Below are 25,188 nucleotides of genomic sequence, written 5' to 3'. Positions count from 1 at the left end.
CTGAGCAGTGGGGGGTAGGGGGCTGAGGCTGGCTGTGCTGGGGGCTGAGCAGTGGGGGGTAGGGGCTGAGGCTGGCTGTGCTGGGGGCTGAGCAGTGGGGGGTAGGGGGCTGAGGCTGGCTGTGCTGGGGGCTGAGCAGTGGGGGGTAGGGGGCTGAGGCTGGCTGTGCTGGGGGCTGAGCAGTGGGGGGGGTAGGGGGCTGAGGCTGGCTGTGCTGGGGGCTGAGCAGTGGGGGGGGTAGGGGGCTGAGGCTGGCTGTGCTGGGGGCTGAGCAGTGGGGGGGGTAGGGGGCTGAGGCTGGCTGTGCTGGGGGCTGAGCAGTGGGGGGTAGGGGCTGAGGCTGGCTGTGCTGGGGGCTGAGCAGTGGGGGGTAGGGGGCTGAGCAGTGGGGGGTAGGGGGCTGAGGCTGGCTGTGCTGGGGGCTGAGCAGTGGGGGGGGGTAGGGGGCTGAGGCTGGCTGTGCTGGGGGCTGAGCAGTGGGGGGGGTAGGGGGCTGAGGCTGGCTGTGCTGGGGGCTGAGCAGTGGGGGGGGGTAGGGGGCTGAGGCTGGCTGTGCTGGGGGCTGAGCAGTGGGGGGTAGGGGCTGAGGCTGGCTGTGCTGGGGGCTGAGCAGTGGGGGGGGTAGGGGGCTGAGGCTGGCTGTGCTGGGGGCTGAGCAGTGGGGGGGGGTAGGGGGCTGAGGCTGGCTGTGCTGGGGGCTGAGCAGTGGGGGGTAGGGGGCTGAGGCTGGCTGTGCTGGGGGCTGAGCAGTGGGGGGGCGGTAGGGGGCTGAGGCTGGCTGTGCTGGGGGCTGAGCAGTGGGGGGTAGGGGGCTGAGGCTGGCTGTTCTGGGGGCTGAGCAGTGAGGAGGGGGGCAGAGGCTGGCTGAGCAGTGGGGCAGAGGCTGGCTGTCTGGGGGTCTCACTTCCCCCACTGAACACCAGGGCCGGGGTAACGCGCCTGCCGCTGGCTGAGCCGTGGGGCAGGTCTCGTTGCCCGGCGCGGCGGCCTGTGGGTGGTAGAGCAGTGGGGGGAGGGGGTAGTGGCGGGCTGTGCTGGGGGCTGAGCAGTGGGGGGGGTAGGGGGCTGAGGCTGGCTGTGCTGGGGGCTGAGCAGTGGGGGGGGGGTAGGGGGCTGAGGCTGGCTGTGCTGGGGGCTGAGCAGTGGGGGGTAGGGGGCTGAGGCTGGCTGTGCTGGGGGCTGAGCAGTGGGGGGGGTAGGGGGCTGAGGCTGGCTGTGGCTGGGGGGACGGTTGGTTAGCTGGTCGGGGGGAGAGGGGGCTGAAGCTGCCCGTGTCGCTGGCTGGGCGGCGGGAGGAGGGCCTGAAGCTGCCGGGTGCCGTGGCTGTGGAATCCAGTCCGCACTTTCCCTCTCTCCCCAGCGCTCTCCCTCTCCGGCAGCGACGGAGGGGGGGTGTCGAGCGCACAGAACAGCCAGTTGTTTAAAATCCTTCTACAACCGTTTCAAATTCCCCCTTGCGCTGGAGAAGGGAGAGGGGAGGGGGAGGAGGAGCCGAGGGGTGGGGGAAGCGGGGAGGAGGAGGGAGCAGTCAGTCCTGGTCTCCGCCTGTCAATCACTGTGTTGTGGGCGTGCCCGAACGTGCAGCGGACCAATGGTGTGTGTGTGTGGCAGTGTCTCCATGGTGACGGGGCTGTTCCTGGGGAGGCTGTGATGGGTTGACAGGTGCGTGACAGTCGGAGCTCTCTGCAGGCATGTACGGCAAAGGCAAGAGCAACAGCAGCGTCCCGTCCGACAGCCAGGCCAGGGAGAAGTGAGTACAGCCCGCCGGACCGCACAGGCGGACTGGGCGGGGGGCGCACACACCCTCACAGACCCTGCACAAAGTAACTTTCCTGCTCGCCGGAGAGGGGGCCGCGCGCACGGTCGCGGAGCTGAGGGGAGCCAGCGGGGAGCCGGAGCGGGGCAGCCAGGGCTTGGGGTGCGGAGGACCCGAGGGTTAGGAGTCGGGTGCACGAGCCCCTCGCTGGCAAGCTGGGGGAAGGGTCCGGGGGTTGCGAGCTGCTCTCGTTGCTGGGGGGTGGCGGAGGCAGCAGTGTCTGAGTTCCCCGCGCTCGGCAGGGAGGTGGGACAGGAGGCGCCCGAACCCCTCGCCCGTCGCGGGGTGAACGGCAGGTGATGGCTGAGCCCCGCGCATTGTGGGGTGGGGGTGCAGCGCGGGCGGGGGCTGAGCCCCTCGCATTGGAGGGTGACGGTCTAGGGCAAGGAGCGGAAGGTTGGGGGAGGCCCCCCCTCCCCTGTCCCCGTCCCCAAAGGGGGTCTGTGCCGGTGGGAAGTGTTGGACTAACTTTGGTAACAAAGAGCCTAGCCTGTGCTGCTGGGGGGCGCCGCTGTGGGGCTCCCGCTGGGGTGGGAGAGGCAGAAGCTCCCTGTGCTGCCTGCAACTCTGCAGCTCTCAACTTTTTATCAGGACCTAATATCTCCCCCTGTCCTTCCCCGCCAGAGCCCTGATGTGCTCTCCCAGCCTCATCCCTCCCTAGGGTGGGGGCAGGACAGCGGGTTAGTGTGTGTAGGGGAGGAAGGGCTGGGGGTGGGTGGGCTGTGCATTGTTCCTTGGGAGTGAAACTGGGGCTGTTGTGGGTGGGGAAAAGGGATTAGTGGGGATGTTGTTGTGGTTGGAGGAGAAGGGGAAAAGGAGGTTGTGTAGGAAGAATACAGAGATATTATGAGGGCCTGTTGGTTTGGGGAAGAAGGGGACATGGTACTGATTTTTTTGTGGGGGGCTTTTGTGTAGTTGTAGGTGTGTGGTGGGATAGTGCCAACAATACAACCAGTGACAATTAGAAGGATCTCTGTTCTATGGCAGTGAGGCATCCCTTTCCCATGTATCCCCAACGCACATGTTCAAGGGACACCAAGGACTTGAATTTATAAAAACTGACTAATCTTCAAAAATGTTTTTGAGAAGCCTCCTTTGAATATCATATCTTGATCTTTTTAAAAACATCCTTTAAAATAAATTGTATAGGTGTATTTCTGTTCACCTGATTATGTTTACAAATGCCTTTTAGGGGAGGGAGAAACTGACTGAGTGTCTGGGGAAACAGTGAAACTGACTATACACAGCACAACCAAATGCACAAAATAAATAAACTGGAAAAATATGGAGAAGTAAAGTGACTTGGTTAACTTCCTTCAGTTATAGTTCTGTTAGATATTATTGGTAATTATAGTAGATACAACATGCTTAGACAGAAATGTGACTTTCAAGTTGATGGTGTTCTTTTAAGTTTGCTGTACTTGCAGACTTGGTTTGCATTATTGAGATTTGTGAAGCACAGACAGGAGGTGCTTACTGTGAAGTAGGAGGAAGAGCCCATGTGTGATGGGCTTAGTACAGGAGAGGGGGAGAAGGAAGTGTATAGTATGTGGCTTCAATTCTTCTGGCCAGGACCATTCAGTCAGTCTGCTGCAGCCTGTGAAAGCTCAGGATAAAGCCATTGAGGGAGCGAGGGGACTTCCAGCCAGAAAAACTATTTGTATATATCTTGTGCAGAAATCACATTGCACACCACCCCAGAACTGCATTTAACATGAAAATGAATAGTCCAGGCATGACTGATGAGTTTCCTTCAGGCAGCGTGTCTTGAACCTTCACCTAAAAGTTTTCCTTGTTGCAGCATTTTAGAGGAGCAGCACTTCCTAATTCCAGAGGTTGGCACACACACACACACACACACACACTTCCTAGAGCAGTAGCAGGCCAGGCATCTTTGCTGAGAGACAAAGGAGAGGGAGATGCTTGAAGAGATTTAAAACATTGTTATTGCGTGATGTTTGGGAACTATATGTATAACTTTGAAATAGGGAATTGTACAAAGGCGGAGGGAATTGTTGACAGGAAATGAGAATTGCTGGTATGGGGTTTGAGACAGAACTTGAACAGACTAATCAACTGTTGGTGCTTCTTGCAAAAATATTTAGCAAAAAGAATTAAATTACCATACATTAGGACAAACATCATTTTGTTAGACTTGTGTAGAGAAATTGTAGAAGAATTTCAGCTGTTTTGTGCCTGGTACTTTCCACTGTGTGTCATCTACTTTGAAAAGTGCTAAAATCCAACCAACTAATATTATCTTGCTGTTGAATCTGTGAGGGGATCCTCAGAAAAATCTGACTTTCAGAATGATGACCTTTGTAGATTTAGTTTAGTTTTACTTCCTGTATGGCTTGCATCATGAAGATTTTGCAGTATTGTTTTTTTTTAATCTTAGGGCTGAAACGTTAAAATATATATCTTTTTCTCTCTACTTTACTTTTCCTCCAAACTTTTGTACCAATAAGGCACTACTTTAACGTGCAGTATCAAAATCCTTAATATTCTACAAGTGAGGCCTGCCAAACTGAGCTATCACCAAGTAATAACTACCCTCCTATGTGAAGTTATGGGGGGCCTGCTAGATGGTGCTATTTGATTTAAATACATTCCATCTCCCATTCATTACAACTAGCAGCTGGAAATCTGTACTGCTCATGTAAGGATTACCTTATGAATGTACAATATTTCAGGAGGATCGCTTTTAAACCATTGACTGAGTGATTACTACATAGTATTTTTGTTGACTACATTTATGGATGAAAATAATTTAGAATTCAGAAATAAACTTGGCTACTGCTGTGGCATGTCATTATTCACACACACACACACACTCTCTCTCTCTCTCTCTCTCTCTCTCTTCAGAATTTTTGCACTAGATGTTTTCAAGTTCCTTATCAGTAGAACAAGATGCATTACGAGATATTTTTCCTTCCCTGGGTTTGTAAAATTTTGGTTTTGTCTTTGTTATGGTATTTTCCCCAGAATAGATGTCTGAATCTGGTTCTACTGAGAACATTTGTCATCAGATCAAAAAGAGTATCCCTACAGAGGGAAACCTCTTTCCAACACATGAATGAAGTTGTGTTGATTTGAAAACTCTAGGAATAGAAAGGATGTTTGACTCAACCTATGTAAAGCATTTATTTAATCACAGTAGACTGTGACAAATAATTATATTAAAAAGTTAATCACTGTTATAAAAGAGTATAGTTTTGAAACAAGAAATATATGAGTTTGTTATAATGTTTCCTAAGGAATTCACGATGGTTGTAACACAGCTTTTTTTATACTGAATCCTTTAAAAAAATTGGTGATTGCTGCAGAGGGGTGTCTGTCTCTCCTTGTCTCTCTCACACACACATGTGATCACATACTGTGTTAGAGACCAATATCTGGGAAAGTTTGTAGAATGCAAAATTGTTTAGTTTAACTGTATACTGTCACATCTAGTTATCTATGCTTAAGTATCTTGGAGATTTGTTACTAGCTATGCATTTTATACATTTTTTCCATGTTAAAATTGGGTTAATATTAAGTATTTCTTAAAATACAGTAGCATGAGTTTACACATTTGGGTCTTGCCTGAGAAAATGAGTGCTGGTGACAGAAATTCTTCACAAGAAGTCTATTAGTGATGGAGAATTTTTGAAGTGTGGAAAACTGTGCACACCTTTTGTTTTTTAAAAATCAAGTGTCATGGACATATAGACTGATCTCAGTGTCAGGTGTTTTCCTGGAGGTATATCTATATTAAATGCTGCTATCAATATAATTTTTTTATGTTTCTTAATTTTTCTTAAGTAAAATAAAGAAAAAATGTTAGGTATGTTTTACAATTTTCAGTCTAATATATCACTTTATAATAGCCTTTGACAGGTTTTCAGTGTCAAGATTATGAGAATTTCCTCCTATACTCTCTCTTTGTCTCTCCCACCTGACCTCAGGGGCAAGTCATTCATTTAAAGTATCTTAACAGCAAATCTAAAGTGAACAGATATGAAATATTTTCATCTGTATTTAACTCTACACCAAACAGGCATAGCACAGTTAAGTAAAACACTAAAAAGGAGGACAGAGTAGCTCTGAAGAACAAAGATTAAAAAGGAAGATGGATGGAAGGAAAAAAAACCCAGAGAAGCTCCTCCCTCCCCGCCATCCTAGTTAAAGAATGGTAACTTGATTCTGGGGTCAGGCCACCCCACTTGCATTATGGACAGGAAAGTTGTATTCAACATTAGTCCCTCTACTACTCATGCTGTGCCAAGATCTAATAAGGCTCATCTATATTGTGAAAAGGATCTTAAATTTTTCTCAGCACCCATTTTTGTTGTCTCTTCTGGGCAGAATGTATTTCCCTGACTCCCTCCTCTACATCAGCGGTGGATTAATTCAGAGTTGGCGCCTGAACCTTTTCCCACTGCACTCAGTGACAAAACTCCATAAATTGATTTCAGTGGGAGCGGGATCAGATTTTTACATTCTGTGTGATTCCTTATATACCTTTACTTACAAGCCATGCTTTTTTTGAGAAAAGTGGAACATTGGAGACTTATTTACATTAGTATTTACAAACATTTAATAAGGAAGAAAAATAGTATAAAAGAACTCATGGGCAAAATTAGATTTAGAAGAGAAACTATTCGGTTCACTTAAACACACAAATAGTTGTCTGTATCTTCAGTAATCTGGATCTTTCAGCAGTTACTCAGCAAATCTATAAACCAGGGACTTCAAGGTGCTTTTCCCCCCAGTGGACTGTATGGGTGTGTTGGCAGAGATTGAAAAATTTGTCAGATGCCTGCTAATCAGAGGAGTAAACCTACTGGACAGAGCTAATACAAAAGACGAAAGAGCCAAAATAAATTACCTTACAGATTGATCCTATGCTCATTTAAGTCAAAGGCAAATCTCCCATTGGACTTTAATTATCAAAGGTCTAATGAAAGCCCTAGGTTTTCTTCCACCCCCAAACTGTAGGTAAGGCAAGAGTGCTTGCATTTCTATTTAGGTGCTGTCCTTGACCTTCCTCATCTTTGGTATTAGTCTGGCTGGTAGGTGTCTTGCAGATTTGACCTTTGCCAACAGTTGCTTGAAGAGAAATGGGGATTTTTCTTTTTTTCTTCTCTGAACCTGCTTGCTGTTGTGAGGAAGGAGGTCTCCTCCGCTCTCTTCTTCTGGTTTTTGTTTTTTTGGGTCTTTTAGATGAATAGCTACTGTGTCTAGCTTGGTTCAGAATAATTTCCCAAGCAACAATAGAGTGAGTTCCTGTAATTTTCAGTGGTGCCCACAGGATTCTGCACAGAAATTGTGAAACTGACCGGTGATTTCTGTTTCTGACTCTGCTTTTACTAACAAATCTGTGAACAGCAGCAGAAGTTCTGGAGTATTTTGTCTGCAAACTCAGGAAGGCAGAATTACATCAATTCACATTATGAAAATATCTTTGCAACTATAAGGGTTGGAAACATTATTATTTTTTTAAAAAAAAATGCTTAGATTTAAAAGAAACTAATAGTTTAGGCCTATCTCACCAGGGCAAATTTCCTACTCATCACTAGGAAGTCAGTGAGTCAGTTTCTCAGGTCCTGAGTTATAGAGTATGCTGATATCTAATTCATCTCCAATTCTTTTACTTTTTTGATTTTTCTTTTTGAGAGCTGAAGGCAAAAGCCATTTCCTCTGCCTGAAGTTGACCACTGACTCACTAACAAGTTTTTGAGTTTGGTTCCCTCCTCCCCCGCCATATCTCTTAGCAGATCTTCATGGTAGAACTTTTTATTTCAAAACTATTTGGAATAAATCCTGGAGAGCTGACATCGTGATAATTCCTGCCATCTTAAAATGTTTTTAAGGCTGTAGAGGTCAGTTTTAATTTCTAAATATGAAAACAGAATTGTCAGGTTAATCCAGATTGTTCTGAAAAATCTACTAGAATTGAGTTTACATCTTGATTTGATTCATCAGGTTGAATTGTACAGTATGTGGATGCTGCCTGTAAAAATAAATGTATTGGTTGCAGGAATACTATTATGGGACCCTATCTATAGATTTGCTGCAGTACGCAAGACATTTTGATAAGGGGGGGCCACATCCAGAATGTTTTGGAAATGACAAAAGTTTTTCATTTGTTTGCCATCGACCCACTACGATGCAGGTTTGGTGCATCACTGAGCAGGTGCTCTTAGAAAAGGTTTCAAGTATATGGACATTTCAAACTCTGACTAAATTACCCTAAATGGGCTGAATTACAATTATAAACCTGATTACACTTTAGATATAACACAAGTGGTAATAGCAGACATTAGCTATATCAGGTTGTAGATACATAGGTTCATTCCAGCACAGCACTATAATAAGTGTGTAACTTTAAGCACATGAGTAGTCTTAGGGCTTGGCTACACTTGCTAGTTACAGCGCATTAAAGCAGCCCCAGGTGCCCTAACTCATGACCTGTCCACACTGGCAAGGCACTTAGAGCGCCTGGACTCTGCAACTGTTAATCCAGCTCCACGCGAAGCATAACGCTTGTTGTGCCTCAGCTGAAACGCCCCAGCGTTAGTGTGAATGAGTTAGTTGCATTACTGCACTTTGATCGGCCTCTGGAAATGTCCCATAATCCCCTTAAGTCAAGTGGCCACTCTTGTCATTGTTTTGGAATTGGCTGTAGGAATGCGGAAATGCCCTTTCAAAGCTCTGTTTTGACAGCTGGCATGCTTATCTGCTCTGGGATAAAGCAAACCGTTAGGGTGGAATGTTGCTTGCTGTGACTGTGTGAGTGAGAGATGGGGGTGAGAGTGGTCTGAACTTACAAGATAGCATGCTGACACACACTCAGCACCCCAAAAACCCACTGTCTCTCCCCCCACATACACACAGCACACTCCCTGTCACACTCTCTCCCACCCCCCCCGCATTTGAAAAGCACTCTGCAGCCACTTGAACACAGGGATAGCTACCACAATGCACTGCTCTTTGTGGCATTGCAAGAGCTGCTAATGTGGCCACGCCAGTGCGCTTCCAGCTGAGAGTGTAAACACTCGGCAGCGTTTTCCCTGCTGCAGTCTCCAAAGACTGGTGTAGCTCCCAGTGCTCTACACCTGCAAGTGTAGCCATGCCCTTATTGATTTCAACAGAGCTAAACTTAAGTATGTGCTTAAGCGTTTTGCAGGACTAGAGATCTTGTGCTGGAGGAGGGTGGCAAAAGCTAAAGTATAAAAGATCATCTTTCCTTCTTTGCGCTGTTCTCTCCTTCTCCTCCCCCAACACACCCTAAAAATATGCTCTTTCTGTGTTATTCACCATGAGCGATATGAGATTGTGCATTCCAATTTTAAGTTTTTGCATACTGTCTTTAATGTTAAGCAAATCTTTCCTGAAAAAAGAGTAATGGCTTACTTCTGGTCCCATTGAGGCCAATTGCAAGTCTCCCATTCATTTTAGTTGAGAGCATGATGGGGCTCCAGTTTAAAAATCTAAACCTTGTTGGAGGAAGCAGTCAGTAACTAATGGAAATCAGTGGATATGTTTTAACATTTCTTTTAGCTTAATTCGTTTTAATCTGATGTTAAGAAGTATAACCGCAAAAAGAAATAAGTAGAAGATGGGCAGGTGTATGCACATACAAAAATACATGAGGGTAGCTTACTTGTATATCTGGAATAACAGCTGTAATAAAGCATATTATATATTCCAAGAAGACACAAAAATAATACTCCTAATTGCAAAGCTGATAAATTTTGGTTCTTCTTTAAGTGATTGTGCACGTGGATTCCACTCTTGAATCTCAGGTGTCCCATGCACACGAGATTGGATTCCTTTGGCTAACAGTGACTGTTGGGCCACACCTGTGTACCCTCATTCCCCCCACGTGAGAGCACTGTTCTCTCTATGCTGTGTGCGTGCGCGCGTGCACACACATCTAAACTGCGCGCACATGGCAAAACACTGCACGCACAAAAATTTCCACAGAAGAAATTTTTTGCGCACACAGCCTGTCAAAAATTTGAGGGAACATTGCTCAAGAGCATAAAAGATGGAATGGGCCCAACCATTCCTCAGTTCATTCTTAACATCCAGGGCAGCGAGATGCCTGCTTCTCTGTGCATTGTGCTGGTTTAGTGTTGTTATTCTTGTTGCCTGTTGGCAACATACAGGCACACAAATACAAATTTTTATTTTAGTCAGTTTCTGAATTTTAGGCTAGAACACCCCCCCCCAACAGGGGCTCTAGCAGTGGCAAAATCTTTGGGATTTAAAACTTGTCTCTCATGGGTTTAATGCCACTTAATGATCGGCACTCTAGGTGCCTATTTTGTTTAGGAGAAGGACCCATTCCCGAGTGATGTACTGTTGTGTTGAGAGGTACTGGATATTGCTTTGATCGCAAACCTCTTTGAGATTAAATGTGAATATACCCTTCAATTAACATAATTGTCAGGATGAATTAATCAGAACCCCCCCTCTCCCCACACCTAAGTCAAAAGAGGGCTGTGAACTCACCCAGGAGTTTGTACTGAATGGGCAGAGGGCTTTTGCTAAGTATTGTTAATGTTTTGTGTGTGTAAGGAAAAAGGTAGAACACTCAGAAACTGAGAGAGACTAGGAGACAGAGACAGCTGGAAAGAGCAGCTGAAAGCATGGTGTCTGACCATGGAAGAAACCTGGGGAGGGTGCAGGCTGAAAAACGTTTTCTTGGTGCTGTAAACAAAAGAAGCTGTTTCCTGCTGTTTGATTCCTTTGTACATTCTTTGCAAATAAACAAAACAGCATCAAAGAAATACCTGACTGTAACCAATTTCTGCTCCCAGATGGAATATCCCCAAGGCCCAAACTTCGACTACCCGCTTAGGTTAAAAAAAAAAGGTAACAATACTATATGTTGCTTCTTCTCTAAATGGACCCCAGAAGCTAGAGAAACCAGCTTAAAAGTGTTCCTCCTGGAGCTTTCTAGTTAAGCCTCCTCGGACACCAAAAGGTAGGACATAGCTGGACACTAGTCCTGTGGTCATGGATCTCCATGAGAACCCTGGTGAGCTGAGATTCCACCTGAGCTTCTGGGTTACATTGACTAAGAGACCCCAGTTGTCCGCCTCTGTACCCGCTTTGCTGAGCTGAGGCATAGGTGACTCTCTCGAATGTCAGCTGAGTCTAGCAACAAGACTCATCTCAGACTCAACTATCAAAAGGCAGCCCACATCCTGAGAAGAAAGGTCCCTCTGGTATGCTGGTACTGACTGTTGAGAGTGCTGATGGTATCAATTAAACCTGGGAACTGCATCTCTTTTGGTACTGAACCTTCAACAACTGAAGCCTGGGTACCTGGCACAACTCCCACACTGTGGTCCTCAGCGCCCAGTGCATTGGTACCCAGGGCATATATAGTACGAAGTGGTTTATCTGTGGGCCTGGTACCAGAGGCCTGATCTTTGGGGCACTTTGCTTGATACCGGCTGCCAACTAGATAGGGAGACATTGGTCACTACCCGTTGAGCTGGACGATCTAGCCAGCTTTCTATCCACCTTATAGTCCATTCATCCACCCATACTTCTTTAACTTGCTGGCAGAAATACTATGGGAGACCGTATCAAAAGCTTTGCTAAAGTCAAGGAATAACAGTCCACTGCTTTCCCCTCATCCACAGAGCCAGCTATCTCGTCATAGAACGCAATTAGGTTAGTCAGGCATGACTTGCCCTTGGTGAATCCATGCTGACCGTTCCTGATCACTTTCCTCTCCTCTAAGTGCTTCAAAATTGATTCCTTGAGAACCTGCTCCATGATTTTTCCAGGGACTGAGGTGAGGCTGACTGGCCTGTAGTTCCCTGGATTCTCCTCCTTCCCTTTTTTTAAAGATGGGCACTATATTAGCCTTTTTCCAATCATCCGGAACCTCCCCCGATCGCCATGAGTTTTCCAAGATAATGGCCAATGGCTCTGCAATCACATCTCCAGTTCCAATTTCATTCCGTGCCCAATTAGACAGAGCACAACAGAGCCACAGGACTGATGGGATGATCTTTCCTTTTCCCTTTCTTCATCTCCACTGGGGCATTGTAGGGACTCTTCTCCTTGGCTAGCATAGTGGGAGGTAGGAAGAGAATCTATGAATTCCCATGGAGGAAACTATAAGGAGCAGCAGGAAGCTACCTATGGCTCATAGGGAACATCTGTCCTGGTACATTCCTATGTGTTCCTCCTTTCAGTACCCATACTTGCCTTAGCCCTACTAGATGCCTGGGGATGGGGGTGGGGTGCAGCTATAATTCCCTCAAGTCTGCATCATTGGACCCCTGTAGAGATAGATCCTCCTCCTCAAAAAAGGAATATAAACCAACATAGTCAGGTCAGTTAGTGCAGCCTCGGATCCTGGAGAGGCAACCTAAAGAAAGTAACAAGGACAACATCTACAAGGGGAAGAACGACTTGTCCCCACTTCAGTCTCCTCTTCCTCTCCCAGTGAGGTTCCTTGATGCCTTCTTCAGTTAGTGAGTTAAAGGCATTCCAGGAATTCATCATGCATATGGCAGAGCCTCTGAAAGTGGTGCAGGAGAAGCCTCACAAGCTCCTGGACATCTTGCATCCTTCTATGCCTGGCAAGGTTGCCATGCCTATAAATGAGGGACTGTTGGACCTTGTGAAAGACCTGTGGCACACTAGCATTAATTCTGGCCACATCCAAGTGAGCTGAGAAGAGATACCAAGTCCCTTCCAAGAAACGTGTGTACTTATTCCCAGCCAATACCAGGATCACCTGTGGTAAGAGCTCCCAAATCTACACCTAGAAAGAAAGTCCCAAAGAGCCTGAACCTGTTCAAAGGCAAAGTCTATTAATCTGCCATCTTCCAGATATGCATGACTAATTATCAAGTGCTTCTGTACAATACAGTTATTTCAGCTGGACAAACTGTCTCAGTTTTTGGATAGGCTATCTCAAGATCACAGAAAGGAGCTAAAAGACCATCATGTCTGAAGGATAGCTGATAGTCCTCAGATTCTTACAGGTTGCACTGGATATCTCCAACATAGTAGCATGTATCTACATTGGTGGCCATGAGAAGATCTTCGGGGGGATTTCCAGGGAGGCTCAAATAACAAATATTAAGGACCTTCCCTTTGAGGGTAATTAACTTTTTAAATTCAAAGATGGATGAGGCCCCCTTTTCCTTAAAGCAGTGTTTCCCAAACTTACAACAGTTGCGTACCCCTTTTGAGACATTTGTTTTACCGGCGTACCCCTTCTCTGGTGAAGATACTTTTGGGGGGGATGGTAGCCACATTTTTATAACACACTCCTAATTCGTTTAATTCTGGATTAAATATTTATTAGAAATAAATACAATTATATTACGTACAGTTGCAACAAAAATTTTAATAGAAATAATACTTACATATAGAAATAGTACTAGAAATAATTAAAATAATAGAAGCCAATCAACAGTCTGGCAGAACAGCGTGTATATATATATATATATATGGTGAATTTGTATCATTCTGAAATTAAAATACGCTGTTTGGTTAGGTTAGTGAAGAAAGCGCTAGTTTTAATACTTACTATTTCAGTACTGAAAATTTTTCAGTACAAACCAAACTATTCAGTGCGAGGGATGGAACTGCTTTTGACCAGACACTATCGCGGGGATATCTGTCTCGATGTTTGTGATCTTAAGATGAAGATGGGGCTCCCCATCAATAAGCTGATTTCTTTTTTTTGTTTTGATGCCAACCAGCGCAGAGAATCCGATCTCGCACAAATATGAGGTGGGAGAAGGCAGAAGATACTTGACAGCTTTGTCCGATAGAGCTGGATATTCAGAGCTAACCCCCAATCAAAATGACGTCAGTGTATTTTGCTCAAATTTTGTTTTCAGGAAGCTATCTGAAGCCAGCTCCAAGAGCTGTTCTTCTTCTGAACAGAGAGGTTATTTGGCGATGTTTGAACATTGATGATAAAAGGGTTCCTTATCCATTCAAAGGTGCTGTCCGGTTCAGGGAAATACTTACGAAGATCTTTCTGCAAGCTTTCCAAATGCTGCTTCATGGTTTGCAACACATCGCTATCAAGTTCGTTAGTCAAATTTATTACTAAGTCATGAAGAGATGGAAAGGAGTCCAGTTCACGACGACTAAGATGTTTATGCCACTGTTTCAGTTTTGTGACCAAGGTGCTCACTTTGTCTTGAACATGGAATATGGATATGAGTTTCCCTTGCAAGGATAGATTGAGGTTGTTTAAATGAGCAAAGATATCTGCAATATATGCTAGTTTCCATAGTCATTTCCAGTCGTGTATATGGTCTCGCAGGTTAAAAGTTTCATGTAAAAAACACTTGCAGTTCTTCTCGCAGCTCAGACAGGCGAATCAGAACTTTTCCATGCGAAAACCAATGCAGTTCAGTGTGAAATAGGAGTTGTGTGTAATCACTGCCCATCTCACCACAAAGCTGAGAAAACAGCCGGGCGTTCAGAGGGCGGCCTTTCACAAAAGTGATTATTTTTACAGCTTCATCCAGTCAGAGCAGGCTGTGCAGCAGGGACAGAAGGATGGTGAAGATATTTGGCAGCATGTGACCTCCAGAAGAAGAAAGGGGAGCGTCCATATACCGGCAATGCAGATACAGGTAAGCAACCGTTTTCATGTTCTCTCCACAGGTACTAATGTGGAGAGTGGACTAGATGATACATCTGAGGGAAGGGAACAGACGGAGACTCCACCGATTGGAAGGCATGAGATGCACTGTCCTAGGGATGAGGATTCCACGACCACCGCTCCCAAGAGAAGGAAGCGGGTGGTGGTGGTCGGGGACTCTCTCCTCAGGGGGACTGAGTTATCTATTTGCTGCCCCCACCAGGAAAAGCGAGAAGTCTGCTGCTTGCCAGGAGCTAGGATTCACGATGTGATGGAGAGACTGCTGAGACTCATCAAGCCCTTGGATTGCTACCCCTTCCTGCTTATCCACGTGGGCACCAATGATACTGCCAAGAATGACCTTGATTAGATCACTGCAGACTACATGGCTCTGGGAAGAAGGATAAAGGAGTTTGAGGCACAAGTGGTGTTCTCATCCATCCTCCCCATGGAAGGAAAAGGCCTGGGTAGAGACCGTTGAATCGTGGAAGTCAACGAACAGCTATGCAGGTGATGTCGGAGAGAAGGCTTTGGATTCCAAGAAGGAGGAGTGCTAGGCAGAGATGGGCTCCACCTAACGAAGAGAGGGAAGAGCATCTTTGCAAGCAGACTGGCTAACCTAGTGAGGAGGGCTTTAAACTAGGTTCACTGGGAGAAGGAGACCAAAGCCCTGAGGTAAGTGGGGATGTGGGATACCAGGAGGAAGCATGAGCAGGAGAGCGCCAGAGGGGAGGGCTCCTGCCTCATACTAAGAAAGCAGGACAAACAGCAAGTTATCTCAAGTGCCTATACATAAATGCAAGAAGCCTGGGGAACAAGCAGGGAGAACTGGAAGTCCTGGCACAGTCAAGGAATTATGATGTGATTGGAATAACAGAGACTTGGTGGGATAACATCACATGACTAGAGTACTGTCATGGATGGATATAAACTGTTCCGGAAGGACAGGCAAGGCAGAAAAGCTGGGGGAGTTACATTGTATGTAAGAGAGCAGTATGACTGCTCAGAGCTTGGGTATGAAACTGCAGAAAAACAGTGTGTCTCTGGATTAAGTTTAGAAGTGTGAGCAACAAGGGTGATGTTGTGGTGGGAGTCTGCTATAGACCATTGGACCAGGGGGATGAGGTGGACGAGGCTTTCTTCCAGCAACTAATGGAAGTTACTAGATCGCAGGCCGTGGTTCTCACGGGAGACTTCAATCACCCTGATATCTGCTGGGAGAGCAATACAGTGGTGCACAGACAATCCAGGAAGTTTTCGGAAAGTATAGGGGACAATTTCCTGGTGCAAGTGCTGGAGGAACCAACTAGGGGCAGAGCTGTACTTGACCTGCTGCTCACAAACCAGGAAGAATTAGTGGGGGAAGAAAAAGGGGATGGGAACCTGGGAGACAGTGATCATGAGATAGTCGAGTTCAGGATCCTGACACAAGGAAGAAAGGAGAGCAGCAGAATACGGACCCTGGACTTCAGAAAAGCAGACTTTGACTCTCTCAGGGAACTGATGGCAGGATCCCCTGGGAGAATAACATGAGGGGAAAAGGAGTCCAGGAGAGCTGGCTGTATTTTAAAGAATCCTTATTGACGTTACAGGAACAAACCATCCCGATGTGTAGAAAGAATAGTAAATATAGCAGGCGACCAGCTTGCTGATCCTTGCTGATCTTAAACACAAAAAAGAAGCTTACGAGAAGTGGAAGATTGGGCAACTGACCAATGAAGAGTATAAAAATATTGCTTGGGCATGCAGGAGTGAAATCAGGAAGGCCAAATCACACCTGGAGTTGCAGCTAGCAAGAGATGTTAAGAGTAACAAGAACAGTTTCTTCAGGTAAGTTAGCAACAAGAAGAAAGTCAAGGAACGTGTGGGCCCCTTACTGAATGAGGGAGGCAACCTAGTGACAGAGGATGTGGAAAAAGCTAATGTACTCAATGCTTTTTTTGCCTCTGTCTTCACGAACAAGGTCAGCTCCCAGTCTACTGCACTGGGCAGCACAGCATGGGGAGGAGGTGACCAGCCCTCTGTGGAGAAAGAAGTGGTTTGGGTCTATTTAGAAAAGCTGGACGAGCACAAGTCCATGGGGCCGGATGTGCTGCATCCGAGAGTGCAAAAGGAGTTGGCAGATGTGATTGCAGAGCAATTGGCCATTATCTTGGAAAACTCATGGTGATCGGGGGAGGTCCCGGATGACTGGAAAAAGGTTAATGTAGTGCCCATCTTTAAAAAAGGGAAGGAAGAGGATCCAGGGAACTACAGGCCAGTCAGCCTCAGCTCAGACCCTGGAAAAATCATGGAGCAGGTCCTCAAGGAATCAATTCTGAAGCACTTAGAGGAGAGGAAAGTGATCAGGAACAGTTATCATGGATTCACCAAGGGCAAGTCATGCCTGACTAATCTAATTGCATTCTGTGACAAGATAACTGGCTCTGTGGATGAGGGGAAAGCAATGGACATGTTATTCTTTGACTTTAGCAAAGCTTTTGACACGGTCTCCCACAGTATTCTTGCCAGCAAGTTAAAGAAGTATGGGTGGATGAATGGACTATAAGGTGGATAGAAAGCTGGCTAGATTGTCAGGCTCAACGGCTAGTGATCAATGTCTCCATGTCTAGTTGGCAGCCAGTATCAAGTGGAGTGCCCCAAGGGTCGGTCCTCCGGCCAGTTTTGTTCAATATCTTCATAAATGATCTGGAGTATGACGTGGATTGCATCCTCAGCAAGTTTGCAGATCACACTAAGCTGGGAGGAACGGTAGATACGCTGGAGGGTAGAGATAGGATACAGAGGGACTTAGACAAATTAGAGGATTGGGCCAAACGAAATCTGATGAGATTCAACAAGGACAAGTGCAGAGTCCTGCACTTAGGACGGAAGAATCCCATGCACCGCTACAGCCTAGGGACCGAAAGGCTATGCAGCGGTTCTGCAGAAAAAGGCCTAGGAGTTACAGTGGATGAGAAGCTGGATATGAGTCAACAGTGTGCCATTGTTGCCAAGAAGGCCAATGGCATTTTGGGATGTATAAGTAGGGGCATTGCCAGCAGATTGAGGGACGTGATTGTTCCCCTCTGTTTGATATTGATGAGGCCTCATCTGGAGTACTGTGTCCAGTTTTGGGCCTAAAAATTTCAGAGCGTCTGAAAAAGAAGTAGACATTTCAGCAATAACAAAGCTCTGCCTTTATGATTATTATTATTTATTATTTATCTGTGTAATGCCACATTACAAGAAGGATGTGGAAAAATTGGAAAACGTCCAGCGGAGGGCAATAAAAATGATTAGGGGACTGGAACACATGATTTATGAGGAGAAGCTGAGGGAACTGGGATTGTTTAGTCTGCGGAAGAGAAGAATGAGGGGGGATTTGATAGCTGCTTTCAGCTACCTGGAAGGGAGTTCCAAAGAGGATGGATCTAATCTGTTCTCAGTGGTAGCAGGTGACAGAACGAGGAGTAATGGTCTCAAGTTGCAGTGGGGTACGTTTAGGTTGGATATTAGGAAAAACTTTTTCACTAGGAGGGTGATGAAGCAGTGGAATGGGCTACCTAGGGAAGTGGTGGAATCTCCTTCCTTAGAATTTTTTAAGGTCAGGCTTGACAAAGCCCTGGCTGGGATGATTTAGTTGGGGATTGGTCCTGCTTTGAGCAGGGGGTTGGACTAGATGACCTCCTGAGGTCCCTTCCACCCCTGATATTCTGTGATTCTATGATACTTGCTTTAGATCTGCCTGCATGTTCTGAGTGGCGAGTGCTTCCCTGTGAGTGCAACCATGAGTTGATTTTACTTCTGGTGCAACAGCTTGAATATGTGCAACAACTCCTTTCTTCAAACCAATCATGGCTCTGCTGCCATCTGTGCTTATTCCAACACAACGACTCCAATCCAAGTCATTGTTTTTGAAAAGTCATCAATAACTTTAAAAATAGCTTCTCCACTTGTATGTGTTGGCATAGGCTGGCAGAACAAAATATCATCGTGGACTTCATTATTCAGCTTGTATCTGACAAACAACAAAAGATTAGCTAAATTCGCAGTATCAGTGGATTCATCTGCTTGCAGTGCATAGTGGCCACTCTTTCGTACTCTTGACAATAATTGCTGCTTTACTTTTTCGGCCATATCTGTGATTCTGTGATGAAAGGTGTTATTTGAGAGGGGGACACGGTCTACGGCTTTGCTAGCCTTGTCTCCAGTCATCACTTGCACCATTACTTCGACTGCAGGTTTTACTAACATTTCACCAATCACTTCAGCAGCTCCGGACTTTGCAATTATATGAAGCTACCAAAGCTTTCATATTTTCACCTCCCGTCACATTACGAATTGTTTTCTGGAACTTTTGGAGATCTTTGTGCTTATTTTCGAAGAACTCTATAGGTTTTCTTTCGTATTCTTTATGTTCGCTATCAAAATAGCGTTTTAGGTTGGATGGTTTCATACTTTCATTTGTGAGAGTCTCATAACAAATCACACATAGTGGAACAGGCTCCACCTCATCGCCAGTTCACAAAAATCCCAGTTTAAGATATTCTTCCACATATTTGCGGGCTTTTTTTTTTTGTTTTCTTTGCAGCTGATACACTCAATAAACTTACAGATGGTTCACACGGTTCACTAATTTTGTCGTCACAATTGTCTGATGTAGCCATATCACTGCATTTTTTGGCATAATTATCACTAACATTCGTATTTCCTTCATAATTTTCTTTTGTACGTTTCAAACTTCCCGCTTTTAGCCAGCGATCCATTGTAAATGGGTTTAACAAAAACAAAAGAGAGAAATTTTGCATATTAATACACACCAAGTATGTACTTGCTACGATCTGTAGATTACTGTGAGTAGTTATTCACTTTGATCTTTTATCCCTCAGTACGACTTCTGTGCATGCCACAAAGGCAAGTGTATTGCCCAAGCCACGGTAACGCGCACGCGTGGTTTGCATCGGCTCTTCTGTGCTATTTGATGTTACTGAACACGTTATCATATTAGTTACAGTGTAAATCTGTGTGTATTTCTACTGTACAAGTGTACACCATTCTTATATATTAAATTTTAGTGAATTGTTTTCTGCTGCTAAAAAAAAAACTATGATAAAGTAAAATAAAAAATTCTGCCATGTACCCCTTGAAACCCTTTCACGTACCACCAGGGGTACATGTATCACTTTGGGAAACACTGCCTTAAAGGACTCTAAGATGGCTCTGTTCTGTAGATCTCAATGTTGCAACCCCAAGAAGAAAGCAAAAAAGACAAAGTTTTTTCAGGCAGCTTTGTTCTGCCCAGTGCTGCTACCAGCCTCTAAAGATTTCAGAGCCTCTGAAAAAGAAGTAGAGATTTCAGCAATAACAAACCTCTGCCTTTATGATTATTATTATTTATTATTTATCTGTGTAATGCCATAGTGTCTAGGAGCCCTAGTCAAGAAACAGGACTCCATTGTGCTAGTCACTAGACAAACATGGAACAAAAAGTTTTCTGCCCTAAAGAGGTTACAATCTAAATAAACTGCACGTTTGATGCCAGTGTCAAGAGTCTGGCAAAACCTCCAGAGAGTTTCTTCCTTTCGGCCCCCCCCCGTTTGGGAAATTTCCTTTTTTATTTTTGGGAAGTTTGGACTTATATCACGTTGAACCAGTGGGTTGAGGAAATTGTAAACAAGAGGTATTCTATCCAATTGCAGTCCCTTTCTACCTCCTTCCCCTTTTCCCCGCTCCTTTGCAGGGACCTTTCTCAGGAGATATAGTCAAAATAAGAAGTGGACTCCTTTCTACAACTTGGAGCAGTGGAGAAGGTGCCCTTAGAGTTCAGGCAAAGGGGTTTTTATTTTCATTATTTTCTCATCCCAAAGAATAAAGGGGTTTTGTGTCCCATTCTGGACTTCTAAAATCTCCACAAATTCCTCCATTGTTTTAAACTCGGAAAGATGACTCTAGCCTTCATAATTTCCTCATTAGATTCTCAAGACAGGTTTACAGCTCTCGACCTGCAAGATGCCCATTTTTGTACATGTGTTCATCTGGCCCACAGGCAGTACCTCAAATTCTTGTAGGAACATTCCCTACCAGTAGAAGATCATATCCTTTGGTCTTTCCACAGCACCAAGAGTATTCACTAATTACTTGGGAGTCATTGCAACTCATCTAAGGAGACAAGGAATTCAGGAATTCTGGCTGATTCAAGGAAGATCACCCCAACAGGTGACCAACTTGATCCAAGTAACCTTAAAGCTCTTCGCCTCACTGGGCCTCAAAGTCAACAGAGAAAAATCCGTACTTCGACTCAAAGCATAGAGTTCATAGGAGCAGGATTAGATTCCATGTCAGTGGGAGCTTACCTGCCACAGGAAAGATTCCAGTTGATAATAAACCTCATCAACCAACTTCAAGCTCACCCAGAGATATTAGTGGGATCATGCCTTCGAGACTTCTGTCACATAGAGACACAAGAATTGGAAGTGGAAGGGACCTTCTGGGTAATTGGTAGCAGGGAACTGGATCACAAAAAATCCCATTATATAATCCTGTTAATAAATTTATCAAGCTCCATCTTAAAACTCGTTAGGTTGTTAGCCCCTGCTATTCCTGTTGGACACATGGCTTCACGCATCTACATGACACAGTTTGCCAGACGCACCTATGCTCCATGCAAGGATAGTTTGAAATCAGTGTATCTGGCAGGCAGACACTGCATGGACATGCTGGTCATGGCCTGATAAGAAGTCCTCTCCTTGGGTTGCAAGGCATTTTACTGTTACAATCCAAGTGCTCACAGACAACACCGCAGCTTTGCATTATGTCAACAGATAAGGAAGGAGCAGCAAGATCATCTCTGCTCTGTGAGGAGGCTTTTTGGCTTTGGAGTTGGTGCATTCCAAATCAAACCACCACTGCCAGTGGCTCTGCTCCTTCCTGGTCTTCAGAACACTATGGCAGATCAACCCAGCAGGCAGTCCTCAGACATCCACAAATGGTCTGTCAAAGTGGAGATTCCCAGAAATGGACCTGTTTGCTGTAGAGAACAACAAATTTCAGTTATTTTGTTCAAAGGGCCCAGGCTTCCTGACAGACACTTTTCTCATCCCCTGGTCACCAGGACTAAAGTATGCCTTGCACTCATCCCCATGATACCAAGGGTTATGAGGAAACTGAAACAATTTGTAGGACCAATGATTACAAAAGCCCCTGCATGCTTTAGGCAGTTCTGGTATTCAGATCTGATGAACCTTACATCCTATCACTTTATCTGCCTTATCCAACATAGTCTCACAGAACAACAGGCAGATCCTACATCTGGAGCAAGCTTTGTTATATCTGACAGCCTAGAAGCTGACTGGATAAAGAACACTGAAAGAAGCAGTACTGCTAAAGTTGAGAATGTTCTGCTTTAAAGCAGGAAGCCCTCAACCAGACTGATTTATAAAGTTAAATGGGAGAGGTTTTCTATTTGGTCATGTCAGCACCAGCTGTCTCCTATCACCCTTTCAGCAATATAGGACTACATATTAGCCCTGAAACAGTCTGGAGTTTCTAACAGCTCCATAAGATTCCATGTAGCAGCAATATCTGCATATAGCCACGTAGCGCCTCCAGCTCTGGTTCAGACACAGAGTATATCCGTTCATAAGGCACCTTTGTCCTGGGTTGGAGATCTGTTGGGCAGTCATAGTTTCTGCATGGGGGTAGTAAGTCTGCATTCTTCTTCTCACATACATCCAGGTAGCTGTGGTACTTGTCAGGGAAGCTAAGGTTCTGGCCTAGAATCACTTCCGTCTGGCTAGCCACCACCATCCAGGATTCTGCTTCTGAGGGTCTCCTCCATTCCTGAGTGCAGGTCACTTGAGGATTGGTTGCTTCATTGGAGGCATGCTTTCTGACAGTATTTGGAGGGAAAAGCTAGTGCTCATCCAACACCAAGAGATAAATGGGTCATGCCGCTCTGCTTGGAATCCCAAGAATTATCGGGAAGAATGGAAAGTGGATCACATCAAAGCATATTGTTTCTTGGTGCTCTTCCACTACTGCCGTTAAGGGGATAGTCTCTTGAGTCACTGGACCTGACGATAGGGGTGACTCATCAGTCATCTCCACCAGGTCCAGTGTGGGTTTCGGCTAAATGGGGATCTGGAGTGTTTTGGTTGACTCAACATCTATAAATTTGGCAGGAGCCCCAAAGTCTGTCATTTCTAGTTGATGGGGATCTGCTGTGCCTGCCCCAAGACCTACAAACCCAGTAGCAACAGGAAATGTGAAGAGACGCCATGGTTCCCAAGTCAGCTTTTACTTGAGAGTGGGAGCGTGGTTCCAGAGTATGGAGCTCTGATAGTGCCCAGGGTGTACCCCTCTATTGGGCCTGGGATGATGTTTCCCTGAGTTCTTCTGAGCTGGGCAGGAGGCCACAGTAAAACAAAGGTTCAGCTGTAGTCAACTCTTTTTCTCTCTTCCAGGGTCAGATGTTGGCAACTCAAGTTGACCTGCATGGCTTCAGGACTCGATAAGTTTAGGCCTTTGTGTGGAGGGTGGGCGTGGGAGTGTCAGGCTACATCCCCTTTCCTCCTTCTGCTCGTGCAGCTCAGAGTCGATGAGGGTGAGGTCAATAAAGGCACCTAGGCAGGTGGGGTTTTGATGCAATCGAGCTCATCTTTCACCTCATCATTGAGCCCCCACCAGAACTGGTAAAGCTGGCTGCTCAGTCCATTCATCATCAGCCATGAGCTGATGGAAATGGGCGGAATAGGAGGTGGCCGCCCCTTGCCTTTGGCAAAGCTTCTGGAGGGCAGCGTCTGCAAAGCAGACACAATACAGGTCACCAACCATGGTTGCAAAGGCTTGCAGGAAGGCATCCCAGTTGGAGACCACCTCACTGTTCTGCACCAGCAGGGGGAGGCCCAATTGAGTGCTTCACTGGAGAGCAGGCTGACTACTAGCGCCACCTTAGTCTGGTCTGTGGGGTATGCTTGGGGGAGGAGCAGTAAGAGCAGCCTGCATTTGTTCAGAAAACCCTGGAATTTTCAATGATGCCCATTGAACTGTTCAAGCAATGGCACCATGGGGGCTGGTGCAGGTGATGCGTGGTTTGTGTGGGTACATAGTGTCACAACTTCTCCTTGTGAGTGTGTGAGCTGCTTGTTTAGGGTCCATGCTTTGGCAGTGAGCTGTGCCACCTGAGCCTACAACTGGACTAGTTGATCATGCAGTATCTGTGCTTTGAGAGCACACTGAGTAGTGTGGGTCTGTAGTGCGATATTCTCTGCCTGCAGGTGGGTGAGTTGGTCCTCGGGGAGCCATTGGTTGGAGGGCAGCCTGTCCCTTCCATTGTCTGTGGAGGGGTGGATGGATTTGGGAGGGGGGAAAAGGTGGTCTGAGCAAACTGTCATGACAGGGACATGGGTGATCAGACCTAGTGGTTGGAGCAGGAGGAGGCCAGATCAGGTATTGGGGGGTCAGAGTCTCAGATAGGCCAGAGGGCCGACTGAGGTTCAGGCGTTAGAAGGCAGACGTATCAGATTATCAGGAGATTGGGTTTGGGTGCCAGGTTACAGACAGCAATTGGACAATTGCTAGAATGCAGAATTTGAAGATACTGTTGTTTATTAAAGTGTATAAAGAATAAATACTTAACTTACTGTAACTGTAGCTCTTCAATATCCTGGGACTGACACCGCTACAACACTGCAAAAAATTGAGAACAAAATTGAGAACAAACCAGGATTGGAAGCCGGAGTCTCAGGTCTGTCGCAAGCAGAGTCTGGAGAAAAGACAGACAGGCAATCTGTGGTGTTGCTCAGAGAATTTCCCGTCATGGCTTCCTGGTTTAAGTACTGGTAGTGGCCAATCAGTGGGCTGTGAAGGGCCACCACTCGTGTCCTGCTGGATGATACTTCCTGCTGAGCCCAGCCTTACAGGGTCCTCTCATTGGAGCCCAGCCTAAATCTCCAGTGGTGATGCAGAAGAGGCATCAGCAGCCTAGAACACCCCATGGCCTTAGGTTCCAGCCCTGCAGGTTATTACACCAAGAGTGCAATCTATGTACATAAAATTGCAAGGAACATAAAATAAAATTGAAAGGAAATTTTTAAGCTGATTAAAGGAAATGGTTTGCTTGATGCATAATTAACCCATGGAACCCTCTGCAGCCATATATCATTAAGGATAAGAATTTAGTAAGATTGTAAGAAGGATAGCATGTTTATATGGAGAATGAAGAGTGTTTATATAAATATTATAAACCATTTGTATGTAACATAAACCACTAGCTAATGGGAACTAGAGCACACTTCATTTATAGCATTTATGGTATCATTAAAGGATTTCTTGCACCGTCTTCTGAAGCATCTGCTACTGGGCATTGATGAAGACAGGAGACTAGAGTAGAAGGACCTCTAGTGTAATTCTGCATGGCAATTCTTATGTACCCCATAGATTCAAGTCTGAAACACCGTTATATTCATCCACACGATGTGTCTTCTATTGTTTTAAACTGGTCATTTAATACAGTGGCACAAAAACTTCTTTCCTGTGGGCCTGACTCTTATGGGATTATGCAGTGTTGTAGCGGTGTCAGTCCCAGGATATTGAAGAGCTACAGTTACAGTAAGTTAAGTAATTATTCTTTATACACTTTAATAAACAACAGTATCTTCAAATTCTGCATTCTAGCAATTCTTTTAAATGCTCATTTCTATAGTGTTTGGTTTCCCAAAGCCATTAATCAATTCCTAATCCCTTGAGACTATGGTGACTTCTA

The 25,188-nt window shown here is 45.7% G+C and overlaps 1 protein-coding gene across 4 annotated transcripts in view; it reads left to right on the top strand.

Moving 5' to 3' along the window:
- Nucleotides 1–1,643: 1,643 nt before the first annotated feature.
- SSBP2 (single stranded DNA binding protein 2) overlaps nucleotides 1,644–25,188 on the top strand; it is a 273,412-nt gene continuing 249,867 nt past the window's right edge. For all 4 annotated transcript variants that reach the window (XR_013346153.1, XM_077817137.1, XM_077817136.1 and 1 more), the window contains exon 1: nucleotides 1,644–1,750. Coding sequence is in view for 3 of the 4 variants with exons in the window: in XM_077817137.1 (XP_077673263.1) it covers nucleotides 1,692–1,750 (59 nt within the window). In the remaining variant the exon portion in view is untranslated. The remainder of the gene's footprint in view (nucleotides 1,751–25,188) is intronic.

The sequence above is a fragment of the Eretmochelys imbricata genome, chromosome 5 (genome assembly GCF_965152235.1).
Source record: "Eretmochelys imbricata isolate rEreImb1 chromosome 5, rEreImb1.hap1, whole genome shotgun sequence".
In the NCBI taxonomy this organism is placed as follows: Eukaryota; Metazoa; Chordata; order Testudines; family Cheloniidae; genus Eretmochelys; species Eretmochelys imbricata.
The sequence above is the reverse complement of the archived record's forward strand: the minus strand, read 5'-3'. Positions and strand labels throughout refer to the sequence as shown.